Source organism: Podarcis tiliguerta (assembly GCF_965153285.1).
Source record: "Podarcis tiliguerta genome assembly, chromosome: 1".
Taxonomy (NCBI): Eukaryota; Metazoa; Chordata; class Lepidosauria; order Squamata; family Lacertidae; genus Podarcis; species Podarcis tiliguerta.
Window position 1 is genome coordinate 24,630,571 of NC_139534.1, and position 16,415 is coordinate 24,646,985.

General features: G+C 42.7%; 1 protein-coding gene across 4 annotated transcripts in view; it reads right to left on the reverse strand.

The window, feature by feature from the left end:
- Positions 1-16,415, reverse strand: part of CWC22 (CWC22 spliceosome associated protein homolog) — a 45,109-nt gene that overhangs the window by 4,195 nt on the left and 24,499 nt on the right. For all 4 annotated transcript variants that reach the window (XM_083407491.1, XM_083407492.1, XM_083407494.1 and 1 more), the window contains 7 exons: positions 15,658-15,739; positions 13,826-13,886; positions 7,020-7,097; positions 5,521-5,673; positions 4,785-4,912; positions 2,465-2,566; positions 1,646-1,848 (listed from right to left, as the gene is read on the reverse strand). In XM_083407491.1, the coding sequence (XP_083263617.1) occupies positions 1,646-1,848; positions 2,465-2,566; positions 4,785-4,912; positions 5,521-5,673; positions 7,020-7,097; positions 13,826-13,886; positions 15,658-15,739 (807 nt within the window). The remainder of the gene's footprint in view (positions 1-1,645; positions 1,849-2,464; positions 2,567-4,784; positions 4,913-5,520; positions 5,674-7,019; positions 7,098-13,825; positions 13,887-15,657; positions 15,740-16,415) is intronic.

A 16,415-nucleotide genomic window follows, 5' to 3' on the forward strand; every position in this document is an offset into this window, starting at 1 on the left:
ATCAAATCATTTCATTAGGGTATCTTTTTTTTTATCCAATGGGAAAAAGGATAAAACATTAGAATAGAATGTATTAAATTAAAACCGAACAGCAAAAAGAAAGCCCTGCGCACTCTAGCAGAATCCGTTAATTTGTCACCAAGGACCTCCCTGGTTCCCATCTTGCTGCAGCTGTCTATGTAGGAGCCATCTGGCTCTCTGCTGAAATGCCACTTCCCTGACCCCGCTTCCATTCTGCCTTCCTTTACTGCTCTGGTGTTACTGATGAGTTGCCTGGTAATAGCAATAAAAAGCAAACACCGCAAATTACAGAGGGCTGCTTTTCATGCATTCATAACCTACACTGGGTTTTTGTGAATCAGAAGGCTTCTGCTCTTAAAACCCACCGATAAATCTAATTTATTTTAAGTCAGCATGGTTCTTGCCTGCATAAGCTCATGCTGGGCGATCATCTGCTCTCACAGCTAACTGCGTGCGTGGTCCAGACTGGGCTAGCAGGCATTATTGGGCTTAATAAGGTTCAATTATATAATTCATATCAACTAGTTGGAATGAAAAGTCAGTAGAAACACTCGCTCAAAAATACTAATTATAGAATGGAAGTTACTAGATATACCGTGCTGCTGTCAGCAAAAGTACCTTGGACCCGGAAAGAAAAACACAATACAAGCTGTTTTACTTTCAGTCATAATAATGGTAGAATGCTACCATAAATATTTTCTGCTTCAGATACACATATCTGACACGTACGTACACAGCAACAGAGAAAGAGCTGCTTATTGTTTGTTTAACTGACAAAACAGGCGGAGAAAATAACTTGTTTACACATCGGCACTGCCTAAGGCGGGGAGAGAGGATTTAAAGGTGACCCTTTAGTTCCAAACACACTGTTGTCCACATTGGTAGTTCAGTATCTCACTGCTGAACAGCTTGAAGTGAGTTCTTCTGCGTCACTATGATACGATGGCCATGCAATAGGCTTGTTTGGCTGCCTATTACAAGGCACGACATGAGCCATTCTAATTATCCAGGTGCTCACATTTTGAAACCTTCAATTGTGCAAACGAGTCAGATCCAGTTTTTCTGCAGACTAGCCACTCAAACAAGCATGCTCAAACTGCAATTCCAAACACACCTACTAGGGACTATGACCCATTTAAACACAGCAGGGCTTACCCTGGGATAAAACTGTTTTTCCAAACAAGGAAAGGGCTAGTTATCAATATTTCTCTCTTTCTTTTTACCATGTATCCTTTTCATTTTCAAGCTAACAACTCTTGTGTAAATAATTATGAAAATAATGCATCATAAATCAGCCTCCCAACAAGGTGATCTGACTTACTGAAATCACATGGGGCCGTGGTTGAAATGCAAACATTTGTATTTGCTTAGATTTAAAACGTGGGTTTTGTTTTGCAATAAAATACCTAACATTATCCAGATTAGTCTGGGAAAGAGTTATACTTGCCATTTTCAGGCTGACAATGCATTGTTGAAAAGACTCCTGCAAGTTTCAAATAGCTAAAATCAACAGCACACAGGAACTAATAAATGAGTAAATAGGTGCTGCTATTTTTCCCCTCAGTTAATGTGCACCAGGGCATGCAGGGTAAAAAAGAAAAAGTAAAAAGGTGGAACTGAGTACCAGAGTCACTGCTGCGCTCACTGTCAGATGATGATTCACTTTCACTGGAGGACTCTGAACTGCTGCTGCTGCTGTCGCTACTGTCATCCTCTGAACCGGACGAATCAGATTCTGAAGATGAAGACGAATCTGAGGACTCCACATCTTGCTTCTGCGTCATGATAATTTTTGGTGCATTCTTCAGATGTTCACGTAGCTCATCGCTAGTTAAAACACATTTAGCACGTTATAATTTAATTGGCTGGTGCGAAGGCAAAGCGTTACTTCTCTCAGCTGTGTGTCCCAAATGTGAACTCGTTTGTCTGTTTTTGCTTCACAAAACCGACCCAAGTACCACTGAGCCAGTCCCTATCTGCAAAGCCCCATCCCACTATCTGTTTCTTTTTGAGATGACAAAATATGATACTGGGGTGTGTACTGGACTGTATGACACCTGCCGCTGATTTGTCCTGCAGACATGGTGTACGATGTGGTCTGCAGACATGGACTGAGAACGCTCCCCTCCCCACCCCCCACCCAATATGCCTAACATGCCCACGTGTGTTTGAAAAGGACCTGGGCAGGTAGTACCGGTTACACTGGCGATTTCCACACTCTACACCCTATGATATCAATTGCACAATCTGGGTTACGCACATTGGATTCTACACATGCAGGCCGTAGCTGAGCAATGGGCCTCTGTGCAGACATCAAAAGCAGGGAAGGCAGAGAAGATGTTTGTTATCTACCTAGCATGTATATGGGCCAGTTCATGGAACTGTTAACATCTTGCTGTTAACCCTGACTGCTTTTATTGTGTAACAAAATGGATTTCCTTACGTCAGTCCTCCAAGACCAATCGAAGTGAAGAAATTGATGGCGAATCTAGTATTTCTTGGGTTATCCCGAGGTAGCAAACCTTCAAAGAATGGCTGCAGAGTTCTGTTAAAGATGAAACATGGCAACAATATTTTAAAATGCCGGATAGCTGTAAACTAAAAATATACATTCATTTTTGATCCAGAGGCGATTTAGAAATGTCACTTAAAAAATATATTCTGAGCTACTTTAATTCTGAAAGAAGAAGAAGAAAAAAAAGGATGGTTCTATTTATGCAGCAGTACACAGACAGATAGAATCTATGGCCCTTTTAAAATATATATTAAACTGCCAGAGATTTAAAGCAACTAGGTCCCTAGACAACTAACTGTTCCGCATATCAAACTTAAAACAATTAAGGATAATAAAAGTTAATTTTGTAAGTCCAAAAATAATGGGCCTGGATCAATATATTTCTCTTTACTACAATAAGTAATGTCAAGCTAGCCAACAGATCAGCTCTGTCCAAAAGAAACAGGTGTTTTGTGATTAAACATTTCAAAATCAATATTGCACAGCAAGGCTCTCTCCAATTTACCATGTACCTAAACAAGTCTTAAAATCTCTGACAGTTGTTTGACTGCCAAATGCTTAGGCTCGGGGAAGTTGCCCATGTTTCCCCCCAAAGCATCTGAGCACTGAAACAAAACAGGCATTTAAACATTCTGAAATTAAGAATGATATTCATCTACCAGTTCTTAAGACAGTACTGGTCAATAATGCAAGAATTGTTAGTATCTACCCATTTTGCTCATTCAAAACCCCTCTGCATTTTTCAACTGTCCAAATTTCTACACTAACATATGTTGGCTCTTCATATTATTTTGCATCTCATTCTTTGGGGCCAACACAGCAACAAGATGGTTAGATTCATCCTAATTTACAACCTCTTAAAAAGATGCTTCCGTAAAGAGTTTTGCCAGGAGTTTAATGAAAGGTTTGGAACATGTGTTACCATGAACGTATGAAGTGAAGGGTGCAGATGGGGGAAAAAATAAAAACAAGAAGTCAACTAACAGTAGGTGGTCTGGCAGTGGGAGGGAAAAAATTAGACAGATGAAGTGATGGCTATTGTGCTTCTCCGGGATGTTGATGTGTTGATGTACTGTTTTTTGACACAAGATCAGTGGTAAATGCCAGGCATTTGTGAGTTAATTAAGGATGAGGCTAGTCTAGTAATTACGGTCTGGTCATGGATATGGGTGAGCCAGAATCTAGATTCCACTGAAATAATGATGGCTTGGAGGATGTGTGGTTCTCTCTTGGGGTAGTATTGGGAGTCTGGGTTCCATCTGGTTTGGGGTGGCTGTTAGGAAATTTTTAGCATGTGTTAGGTTTTTCACCTGTCTTATTTTTAAGGAGGTGTTTTCCATATTTCACTCTACTTCCCTATGTCTGTCTTATGTCATACTAAAGAATATTACACCCTGCCCATTTTCTGATGAACGCAAGTATATTATGAGTCTCAAAAACAAAGCCAAGCCACAGACCTCCTACTTTTGAAAACTTAGATAACTCTATGGTAGTTACCTCTGCAAAGCAATCTTTTGAACAAAATGTGGGGTAGCCCCTAATAAGCAAAGGATTTTAGGTACAGTGGTACCTCTGGATGCGAACGGGATCTGTTCTGGAGCCCCATTCGCATCCTGAAGCAAACGCAATCTGCGTCTGCCACGATTTGCCACTTCCGCGCATGTGTGACGTCATTTTGAGTATCTGCGCATGCGTGAGCAACAAAACCTGGAAGTAATGTGCTCCATTACTCTGGGTCGCTGCAGAGCGTAACCTGAAAACGCTCAACCTGAAGCGACTTTAACCAGAGGTATGACTGTATACTAAAAAGCACAGAAGACCATAAATTTGTGATCTCAACATGCAAAAGATTTAGTTGGGGGGGAGGCAAGGGATGGGACCACAGACCCCCTGGGTGCGTTCTGCGGACCCCCCAGACCCCTAATTGGGAACCACTGCTTTAGGGCTTTACAAATAAATTTGAGACCCTTAAGCAGGCATGGTGGTGAAAGGGCTGCCTGTGCAAACTGTTAAACACCAGTGTTATGTGGTGGCAACAGCCTGACCTTTGTCAACACTACAGCCACAGCGTTTTGTGCCAACCAGAGCTTCCTAATCAGTCCCAAGGGTAGTCCCACCTAGAGTGCTTTGCAGGAATCAAGTCTTCAGGTCACCAATGCATCAATCGGCTCCAAAGGATTACAGTGACCGGGGCTTGCTCATATCAAGACACTGTAAAACTAACTTGCAGTGTGAAGCTTCTACTTACTCATCTTTCAATCTTGCATTAAGATTAGGAAGTCCCATGTATTCACTGAGTCCCTGGAAGAAGATTTTAACAAAAATCCTACTGGAGGACGTTGTAGTTTCTTCGCTTAGCGTTATGCATTCAAGAACCTACAAGTCAAAGTAATAGTGGGTTAATGCTAAACATCCTCTCCCCCACTTTAAAACAATCTAGTTTATTATTTGTTCCCCAAATAGTAAGTTCTAGACTTGGCTCCAGCTGACATGGACAACTTTGGCCTATTCTTCCCTCCACTTGTGACCTCACAGTACCAGCCCTTACATGGTTCTGGAATGCTGGGGGACAGTGAGGGAAGAGGCAGGGGGAGTTGGGAAATTGCCTGGTGGGATTCCTCCAGATTAAAAGCCTTATCTGGACAAGTGGCATCTTTCTGCCTAGAGACAGCCCACATACGTGGTCTTTCTTTTAACTAACAAATTCATACAAACTTCAGATGACTTCGCAGCTGCCATCACATAGCTTTGACACTTTCCGTTCATTTAACATCCGGTCTCAATTCCAAACAGTTTATCTGAACTTGTTCCTGAAATGAGGCTTCAAAGCTCTCACCTGTCAGTGCCAAAACAAACCTGGCGCTCAGCTCAGGGTATGACTTCTGGCAGATCCCACCTACATTTTTAAGTGTTGCAAGACAGATCAATTTTGCCTTTTCAGAAAGCAAATGGACAACCCACGCCTAGAAGCATTTTCTACTCACACTCCATGGAAGCGAATCTGTATATAAAAGATGCGCAAACATCTTGGCAACGTTCCTCAACTTGTTTGTTTCCAGCCGGTGTATCGTGTCGTACTGCTCTTTGAAAATGGCTTCAAATGCTTCCATGTATTCTTTTTTCAACATACAGAAGCGCTGAAAAGGCAGGACACAGTTAAGAAGGGGGGGGGGGGAGTGTTTAGAAACTGAATATGGAAGTATGGCGGACCAAAACAGGGAAAAAATGAAGAGATTGTATAAATCTTAATTTTCAAATGCTGGCTTGGATCCTAAAGCTCCTTGGGGGCAAAACAAAGACACTTCTGCCCCATGTTTGGGGTGGGGCTTTGCAAGGTTATGGGGAACACGAATGAATGGGAAAGTCAGTAAACTGCAGGTGGGCAGCAGTGCCTGCCTTTTAAGCAGCAAGTGGGGAGCCTCAGGCCTAAGACCTAATGCGCTGCTGAGCTCCATGCTTCTCTGTTCAGAGAAAACACTTCAAACTCCTATAGAAACAGTGCTGAAAAAAATGGCTTGGATCCTAATTTCCTTTCCATGGATGGCGTAGAATTCCACACTAGTTAAAGATGAGCTGCTTATAGCTTTGTAGACTCCAAATAAAAACCAGGTTTTGAGTTTTAAAATCACGGTTGCTAAGGGAAGGCTCAAAAACAAAGGAGAAAACCTTAATGGTAATCTAGCTCAGGGTCTTTTTTTGCGGCCCTCGGCAACATTGGACACCTGCCCCAGCCCTCCCAACCCCTTCCCAAAGCCTAGTTAGCACTTTCCCAGCTTTGGAAAGGCAGTGGGAGGATCCTGTGGAGCCCTCAGGCCTCCTGCCGAAAGCCAGTGCCTTGCTAAGTTGACTTCGGGAATGCAGCCTAAGGGGTGGGGCATCAAATTTTGGGCTCCCTCCCTTCTCCCAGGCACAACAAAGCAGTGTGTGGCCCGTGGGTTCTGTGTTGAAGTGCTCTTGCCGCCACTTGGTAGGAAAAGTTGGGCTGCCCTGATCTAGCTCAGCTCCCTGGAAGCCAATGTCAGCTAGCCGGCCCGACTCGGAAACAAAAAGGAAAAAATGCAACACATCTTGGCTAGCCTTTAAATCATGTGATTTCCCAACTAATCCTGAAAGGAAATGTGTCCCTTGAATATCTGGCGTAACAAAAACACTTCTGCTTAACTAACCTCGTCCTGCTAGATTTCAATAAAAGGTTGCACATGAATGGTGCCAATCTACAGTCTGTTCTCTGGGATGAACATGCTTATTTAAGGACTGAGATGCATACTCTTGATTCAGTGCTTGATGCGTGAGCTGACGCTAGCCTGAGCCAAGGTGAAATTCAGTGGTATCCATGTTCTTCTGCCTGTGATATTTGATCTACGACGGCTCAACCTTGCACTCTGCAAACGCTGAAACTGCATTTGTAAACCAGCCCTTTTTGCAGGATGCTGAATGGGAGGTTTGCGCATTATGTGTGCCATCTACGAAGCAAGCAACTCACCCCAGCCAGTAAACCAAAGAATTTCTCGTATGTTCTCTGCTGAGCGCAACAGTCAAGGATCATGTTGCACAATTCTTTCTGTTGGGAGGAGGAGGAAAAACTCATAAAATCCTATGTATCAACTGAAATTAATTACAGTACTTATCATCTTCTTTTTTTTTTTAACAATATTGCAGCAACACATACTGAAAATAGGAAGCCAGAGATTTATCTGCACACCCAATTAAAGTGTGAAATACATTAGAAACACAACACATTAGAAATAAATTATAGGTTAAATGACAATGCTGCGGGATTCAATAATAGCAATTATACGTATATCAACCTACCCTGACTTGCTTTCAGAACAGGAAATCACTCTTAAAAGGGATTTTTAAAAATAATATAATCTTCCACTAGTAAAGGATTACGACCTAGCCTTTTAATTCTTTTTGCTACAGTATGGCGTACTGAAACATTTCTCTTCAACACACTGTGTTGACAGAACACAAGCCGGTTTTACAATTACTCTATATTAAACAAGACCAAAACCAAAAATATATTCAGAAAGAGACTGTTACTCTGTGGTGGTGGTGGAGAGGGCAAACTAATCTGTCTCTTAAAAGCTTTCTTTTCTAATATATGTCATTAGTTTAATATATCAGGGCGCATATTAACTTTCTTACATTGTTTTATTGTAGTAATGTTGCAGTCAATCAGTTTCCATACAATAAAACAGGCCAAAGTGCTGATGCTGTTACTGGTGGAGTCAGCATGACTTGCAGAACAAATTACTTTCTGCTCTCTTAACTGCAGTTACAACATTTTAATATCCCCTGTGGGTTAAAGTAATTAAATATTTTAACATTTTAATTAAATATTACAATGATTCCTAGCAGAATATCTCGAGTAGCCACGTGCAGGAAAACAAATTTGCCTATAAAGACACTCCTGCTTCCACCTTCCAAAAGGAGGAGAGGCTGGGACCAACGTGCCCATCTTCAAGATTAAACGTTAACATGTTTTTAATTATTGTATATGATGGAAGGCAGGGATTCAGTGGCAGCTTCAAAGCTGAATAGCCATTTAGGTTTTTAAACCTTTTTGCAAAAGCAGCACTAGAATTTTCACAGTTGAGTCCTCAACCCTTTATTACTATGCTTTGCTTTCTTCAAGCTGGGCTTTGTTTAAAACTTGCCATTTAGGTTTTCAAACCATTTTTGTAAAATCAGTATTAGTAACTATACTTTTGAGTCCTCTATCCTTTATTACTGCACTTTGCTTTACTTAGGTTGAGCTAGGATTATAATACTTCAGAATTTTGGGGGGTTCTACCTTTTTTTTGAATTTTGGTCATTTAAAGTTTATGATTTTTCTATTTCCTTCTGAGGAAACTGAATAGTTCAGTGAAACGAGGTTTGCAGCCGGCATCCCGTTAAGGCTTCGTTCGATTTTAGGTTTTTCTAATTTTTTCCTTAAGCTTTTTGATTTTTCTTATTATTTAGTTTATTTCCACAAGATACTATTTCTGGTCGATGACTTCTCGTTTCAGGGATTTTCACGGTATTTCGTTTGTTTTGTGCAATTTCTCAGTTCTGTGACTGTCTTTTTCTATTGATTCAAAGCTGAATAGTAACATCTGTTTCACTCGCTCAACTCTTTCGGCAGATCCTGTATAGCAGGGGTCCTCAAACTTTTTCAGCAGGGGGCCGGTCCACTGTCCCTCAGACCTGGGGGGGGGGGGCTGGACTATATTTTTTTGGGGGGAAATGAACGATGGATGATGAACAGTGCAGGAAAGGGCTCCGGAGAGGGGCTGATTTAAATGGCCGCTCGAGAGGGGCGCTCAGTCAACCGTGGCTCCTGTGTCTTGCAAGTGGCAGGAGCTATGGCGGCTGGCGGAGGGACGATGAGTGGCACGCGAAAGGGCTCCGGAGAAGGTTTGGCACCAACAAAGCCCAGCCCCATTCCTCCTCTTGGCAGCGTGGGGAAAAGCCAGGAGGAGGGAGGGAGGGAGGAGGCGCCGCTGCCCGTGTGAAGGAGAGGGAGAGGGAAAGAACGTGCACGCTGGCGATCCACGTGGTGATTCCCAGACCGTCCACGGGCCGAATCCAGAAGGCAACTGGGCCTGATCCGGCCTGCGGGCCTTATTTGCTGACCCATGCTGTATAGGCTTTGCAAAAACACTGGCAAGTCTGTGGGCAAACTGCTTGACAAAAAACAACAGCAACGAAACCTGTGCCAAGATACACCAAATATGACACTCGGTATAAACAAAGCATGCACTAGCCTTGTGCTAGTCATGTGTATTGTGGTTCTCTGACCACCATAAGCCCAGACAAGGCCTCGCTCTGAGGCTTCTTAGATTTCAACAGGTATCGCCCAGGACAAATGAGCAAAAGATCAACGAAAGCCAAGATTTTAAAGCAGTGTTTTCCACACGTGGTCAACTAGTTCAACTCCCTGCATCCATGACAGATGACCATCCAACCTCTCGTTAAAGGCTGAGCACTGTGTTTATCACAGCTGGACAACTAAAAAAGAACTATCAACAAAAGAACAGTCTTGTGGCACCTTAAAACATAACAAGTTACCGTATTTTTCGCCCCACAGGATGCACCTAGGTTTTTTTTTGGGGGGGGGAATAGAGAAAATTTTTTTATTTCCCCCCCAGATGCCCGAGCTTCCCCCGACCCCAGAACAGGCTGCTATCCGCAAGCCGTGGGAGAGCTGCACAAAGCCTGAAGCCTGGGGCGTGCTGAGCTTAGTGCGCCCTAGGCTTCGGGATGCAGTGAAGTCATGCAGCTCTCCCACAGCTTGCGGATAGCTTCTTGAAGCCTGGAGAGCGAGAGGGGTCGGTGCGCACCGACCCCCCCACGCTCTTCACGCTTCAGCGAGAGCCTGCATTCGCCCCATAGGACGCACACACATTTCCCCTTCATTTTTGGAGGGGGAAAAGTGCGTCCTATAGGGCGCAAAATACGGTAATTATAAGTAATATAAATGTCTTGACTTCTTTAGGTGCAACAAGATTCTTTCATCGTTGCCATTTTTTCTGCAGAACATCAACACATCTCAAGGCAGCTGACGCAGAAACAGGTAACGAAGTTGCAAATTCCGAAGAGCGAGGGCAGAAGATGCAGAGGGTTTTACGACTGCAGACCTTCCGCCATTTCTAAATTCTCCCTCTCAAGTTTTAATCCAAAGTCACCACCACCTGCTTCTATTTACCCCGAAGGCTTTTTACCACCAGATCGCTTCTCTCTCTCTCTCTAGGCATCAAGGGTGTTCCTCAGATGAAAGCAGACAAAATTGTCAAAGGCAATCTTCTAACAGCATCTGGTTCCTTGGCAAAGTTTGCAGGCAACCGTGTTGGCTCCCTCTCATCTGCTTAGTTCTGCTGACCATTTTCTTACAGTATATATATATATATATATATATATATATATATATATATATATATATTACTTAAAAGCAACCTGATTCTCCATTCAAGACTAATTGGTGCAAAACAGAACCATGCTGCCACCCCCTTCCCTGCACTTGCTAATCAGACTTAACATTTTTAGCAATTCACTGAGAAGGAACTATTTTTAATCTATTGAATTTGTAGGGTCAGCAGTGACGAGACGCGGTTGCGTAAGAGTATTTTATGTAAAAAAGCAAAAGGTATAAAGGTAGAGCTCAGACAGAATCATCATGGCACAATCTTATATCACAGTATGCCTAGTCACGTATATTTGCAAAACAAAAGGCTGGAATGATTTAAGTTGGATTGATCAGACTTGACTCTAGATTAAAAGACCTGTTTTCTCTGTGCTGCCATGGCCTGGGGCTACCAGGATAGCTCTAATGCACAGATGGCCCTTTCAATTGTGGAAGAGTGATCACAGTCCCTCATCTTTAAAATAAACTCCATTTTTAATATTAATGTTGTATTGAATAGTTTACGTTCTATCAGTACAGCGAAACAAAAAAAAAAAAAAAAAAAAGGAAGCTAAAATAAAACCAGAATTGGGGCAGAATGCAACTGTTAGGGGGAGACATTCATAGGTTTTGTTTATTTACAAGGTTATGAAATAGAGTTCAGTGTAGGCTTGCCACGTAGTTTGGCAAGTATCTAATTTCTCTGTAGCTAGTTCACATAAGGCAAACTCCCATACAGTGGTGCCCCGCAAGACGAATGCCTCGCAAGACGGAAAACCCGCAAGACAAAAGGGTTTTCCGTCTGCAGAGGCGCTTCGCAAGATGAATTTCCCTATGGGCTTGCTTCGCAAGACGAAAACTGACGAAAATTTTCGGGGGGGGGGGGTTCCGCTCCAAAACCCCCTTTTCTGAATCGCTAAGCTGCTAAAAGCATTTTAGCAGCAAAACCGCTAATCCCCCAACCCTTAAAAAGCCGTTTTTAGCCCTTAAAATGTCAATAGCGCTAATAGCGCTACTCCGTCAATGGGCTTGCTTCGCAAGACGAAAAAACCACAAGACGAAAAGACCCGCGGAACGGATTCTTTTCGTCTTGCGAGGCACCACTGTACATGACTCCTAGTCTCCTCCACCACTTTCCAAGATGTTTGAGGCGGTACTGAAGCCACTACAAGGAAGTGCCTAACATGTCCCCGATCAACTAGAAGCACGTTGCTCTTTCAATGGCAGAAAGCTCTACTGCAAAAGAGAGTAATGGTTATGCCATAAGAAATGAACTTAGAAGGCTGCTTACAAAAATAAGTGGGAAGTGGGAAGACATGGGGATAGAAAAGGGTACAGATTTTGCAGTGTGCAGTCCTAAAATCCAGCCTGATTTGGACACAGCATAAAGTCTTGGTTTAATGCTATGTAAATGAGCAGGCATGAGACTTGAACTTGTGTGGTCCCTCTCCTTCTCCCATCTAGCGAAGCCATAAAGAGAATGGAAGCATCCACGTTCCGTTTTCCACCAACAGCGGTTTATCGCTGCAGCCCAAATGGGCAAACTGCGGATAATTTAAAGTAACAATTTACTAACAAGTCACGATGATAAGAAACGGCATGCTCCTGCTTTGTTCTAATAGATCATGGTTAATTATACTTCAGGTGTGCAACAATGTTGTTGTTGTTTAGTTGTGTCCGACTCTTCGTGACCCCATGGACCAGAGCATGCCAGGCACTCCTGTCTTCCACTGCCTCCCGCAGTTTGGTCAAACTCATGTTTGTAGCTTCGAGAACACTATCCAACCATCTCCTCTGTCGTCCCCTTCTTCTTGTGCCCTCAATCCTCCCCAGCATCAGGGTCTTTTCCATGTTGTCTTCTCTTCTCATGAGGTGGCCAAAGTACTGGAGCCTCAGCTTCAGGATCTGTCCTTCCAGTGAGCACTCGGGGCTGATTTCCTTCAGAATGGATAGGTTTGATCTTCTTGCAGTCCATGGGACTCTCAAGAGTCTCCTCCAGCACCATAATTCAAAAGCATCAATTCTTCGGCGATCAGCCTTCTTTATGGTCCAGCTTTCTCTTCCATAAATCACTACCGGGGAAACCATAGCTTTAACTATATGGACCTTTGTTCGCAAGGTGATGTCTCTGCTTCTTAAACAATAAACTGCAGTTAACAAGGAAAATGGAAACTAGGTGCTTCCAGTGCCTTCGTCAAGGCTGGTACCAGATGATAGGCGAGTTTCAGCCTGAGGTTTTGCTCTCATGTGGCAGAACTATGAAATGGGCTACTCGTTCATAAAGGGGGAAAAGGCCAAGGAAGAACCGGGCACCTCTCTTCCCCCATGATGAGGGTGGAGACGGTCTGTAAAGCACCATGAAATCTCCAGGCTTCCTACAGGCATCTGGTTGGCCATTGTGAGAACAGGAAGCTAGACTAGATGGGCCACAGGCTCAATTTATGTTCCGGTATATGTTTGCATCCCCTGACCCACCAGGAGGCCACAGAGAAAGTATGCACATGTTCCAGAGGGGGAACTTTCACAACTCTGGTTTTCTTCCCTTTCTGTCTTTCCAGGCAAGCAAAACCTCCATAGGACCATTCAAACAACACACACAATACAACTTTCTCAGACTATTTTCTTTTGCACTCAGAACTGTGTCTCTCATTCAATGACAAAACAGCATTTCAGTAAAGCAAACATTTTTAAACTTATTTATTCCAATCTGAGGGGATGTTAGGAGTATGAAGGAAAACCAACAATGTTAGCGACCAAAATTTGCTTTACTTTTGTACCTTGGTTCTCAAATGGAATCCGTTCTGGAAGTCCGTTCGGCTTTCGAAAACCAAGGCACAGCTTCTGATTGGCTGCAGGAGCCATGGAAGCCGCGTCAGACGTTCAGCTTCAAAAAACAGTTTGCAAACCGGAACTTTTGGGTTTGCGGCATTTGGGAGCCAAAACATTCGAGAACTAAGCTGTTTGAAAACCAAGGTACGACTGTACTATAAATACTAGAATCATCACCATCATCCTCTGGCTTTATAGTGGTACCTCGGGTTACATACGCTTCAGGTTACATACGCTTCAGGTTACAGACTCCGCTTACCCAGAAATATTACCTTGGGTTAAGAACTTTGCTTCATGATGAGAACAGAAATCGCGCGGTGGCAGCGCGGCAGGCCCCATTAGCTAAAGTGGTGCTTCAGGTTAAGAACAGTTTCAGAGGGTTAAGAACAGCCCTCCGGAACGAATTAAGTTCGTAACCAGAGGTACCACTGTAATTGCATTTTAGCTGATCTGCTATGCATTATCCCGTATACTATATGATTAGTTACATCAATATCTGAATGAGGGGGGTGGGGAAAGATGCTTATTCCAGAAATGGGAAAGAAAAGCAAAAAGGAATCAGGAAGACTTACTGTCTGGCTTTCAGGAAAATCCATCTTCAGCAATTTATGAGCACATTCTTCAAAGTCTAAACTGTAAAAGGGAGGGGGGAATTTGTCTCCAGAACCACAGCAGCTTAAAACATTTCTATGCTGACAACAGTATTTTCTGCATTAGAAAGCCTAAATATTGTGTGCCTGAAACAGACTTTGTTGAAATACCCAAGCAATACTGGGTTTAGCTAGTCTTCCAGGCTGAGAATTAAATCGGCTGTCCTTCAGTGTTTTGGGGTGTGAGAATCCAAAATCTCCCTCCATTTCACTCATCAGACATAATCCCAACAATCATCATTGCTCCATGGACGTTAGATCTAATGGATGCTAACATGGGCACAGTTGCAAGAAGTTCATTAAAAAGAAAACTGTATTGATCAGTACTGTTACAGATGGCAACTGAAAGTCCACCACAGCATAAAAAAATTAATATCTGTTATTTTATTTAAAAAAGTATAAAGAATACAGCAGACTTTTAATCTTTTTAGCATTGAAAAAAATATATTTTAGCCATTTAACATTTTTATATGAACTATGTCCAAAATCAATAATTTTCAGACAGTTTAAAAACAAGGTGACTCCCATTCGTGAGTCACGGTTGCTATAGCATCATGCTAAACAGAAAGCAGAGAGTCTAGCAATTAAACAAATGAGAACATGGTGTCCTTCTTTGAAAAATCTTAAAATGTTGTTTCAGAATGTCCTCCCACAGAAAGTATTAATATTTGATGAAAGGGGGACACTATAAACAACCTGTCAATTAACAATGTTTCCTTACACTAAGCAAACCTCTTCAGTGTTCCTTCTCTCCCTCTTACACACAGACAGAAAGACAGACAGACATAACACTAAATCATCGTTTAGTACGAGGTGGAGGAGCCTGAAAGGGCTTGAGCGAAGCACCCCATTTATATTTCTCTCTCCACGCCTTCACCCCCAAATCCCATGAGACTCGAAAGAGAACTTTGTCAGAGTTAGTTTCATTTTTAAAGGAATCCTGAGCATTAAGTTCAAACAAGGGAGGCCTGGTTTGAAACAAACTCTGGCTACTTTAAAAAGCCAGCTTCATATCCCAAGATCTGAAATTGGATAATGACTAGTGCTAGTTCTAAAGCAGGGTTTGACTGCAAGCCAAGTCACACTTCTTTAAAAAGGGAAACTAAATTCTGACAAGTTTCTCTTCTCAGCTGGGTGGGAGAAGGAGATGTTTAAACAGGCTTGTCTGGGGTCATCAGCATAGCGCTAAACCATGGTTCTGCTTTATGTGTGAACAAAGCCATACCATTTAAACCAGACCATCTCAGTTTTCACCTAGAGATTCATTATAGCAGCATCTATAGCAATGAGAAATACGTTATTCTGAAGATTTAGCTCTAAGAATTCTGTCTCACATGAGCATCTATAACAGGGTGGTCTAATGTGTGGCCCAAGGGCTTTGACAGGGTTCTAGAGTTCTCCCTCCTCCTTCCCAAAGCCTAGTTAGCTCTTTCTCAGCCTTGGGAAGGAGGTGGGAGAGCACTAGAGCTCTGCCAGAGCCTCGTGTCTCCTTCACAAATCCCAGTGCCTCACTTACAGGGCTTTCGGAAGGTAGCGCAAAGGCTGGGAGGGGGCCTGTCAAATTTTGGTCTCGCCCCATTCCCGGACATGACAAAGCTGCATGCAGCCCGTGGGTTCCATTTCAAAGGACTTTTGCAGCCCCTTGGTATGAAAAGTTGGGCCGCTCTGATCTAAAACTTGTTAGCTTCCAAAAAGTATTTGCAATCATAGTGCAAGGGAGCCACATTTCAAACAAAAATTATGTTGCATTTTACCTTGACTGAATTGCTAGGTAAATGGTTCGTCGGAAGGAGACCAAGTTGATTTCCGTTTTATCATGGATAGTCACTTTTTGCCCTTGAAGATTCAGAGCAGGGGGGAGAGAGAGAGAGAGAGAGAGAGAGAGAGACATAGGTTTCATGGTTTTAAAAAATCAGGAATGGTTGTTTACTTCAAGGACTGCTAATATACTACTGAATATACAAATGCAAATGAACTATTTGTGAAGCAATAAATGGCAGTATTTATTTAATTTCAAGTTAAAAGATAGCAATGAAATTCCAGCACAATAGGCAACCTGACTTAGTGTCCCCTCACAGCCACAGCTGGGCAATGTACTGATACGCCATCCAAAACCGGTTTGAAGTCCACATTTTGATAACTGTTTTGTAATATTTGACACGGCAATATGTCATGAATCACGATGTGTGTGTGTGCTATGTAAAAAAATTGCAAGATGGGAAAAACTGTGAAGCCGGTCATCGCTTCTCTCATGATTCCTTCTGCCCCTGTCGCTCTGTACCATAAAGTAAGTTATCAGTTTTAGACCCCTTAAGCAGTAGCAGTTGCCAGAACATTATCCCGTTTGCCTCTACGTAGTTACATCCTTATTTCAGACATCGTGATATATCATCAGTATATAACAATGTTCAGCTGATGATGTTGAAAACCAGGTATCACCCTGCCTTGCTCACAGCACAACAAAGGCATATCAAACCTATCAGTGTCCTCGTGCATGGGAACCAACCTAATA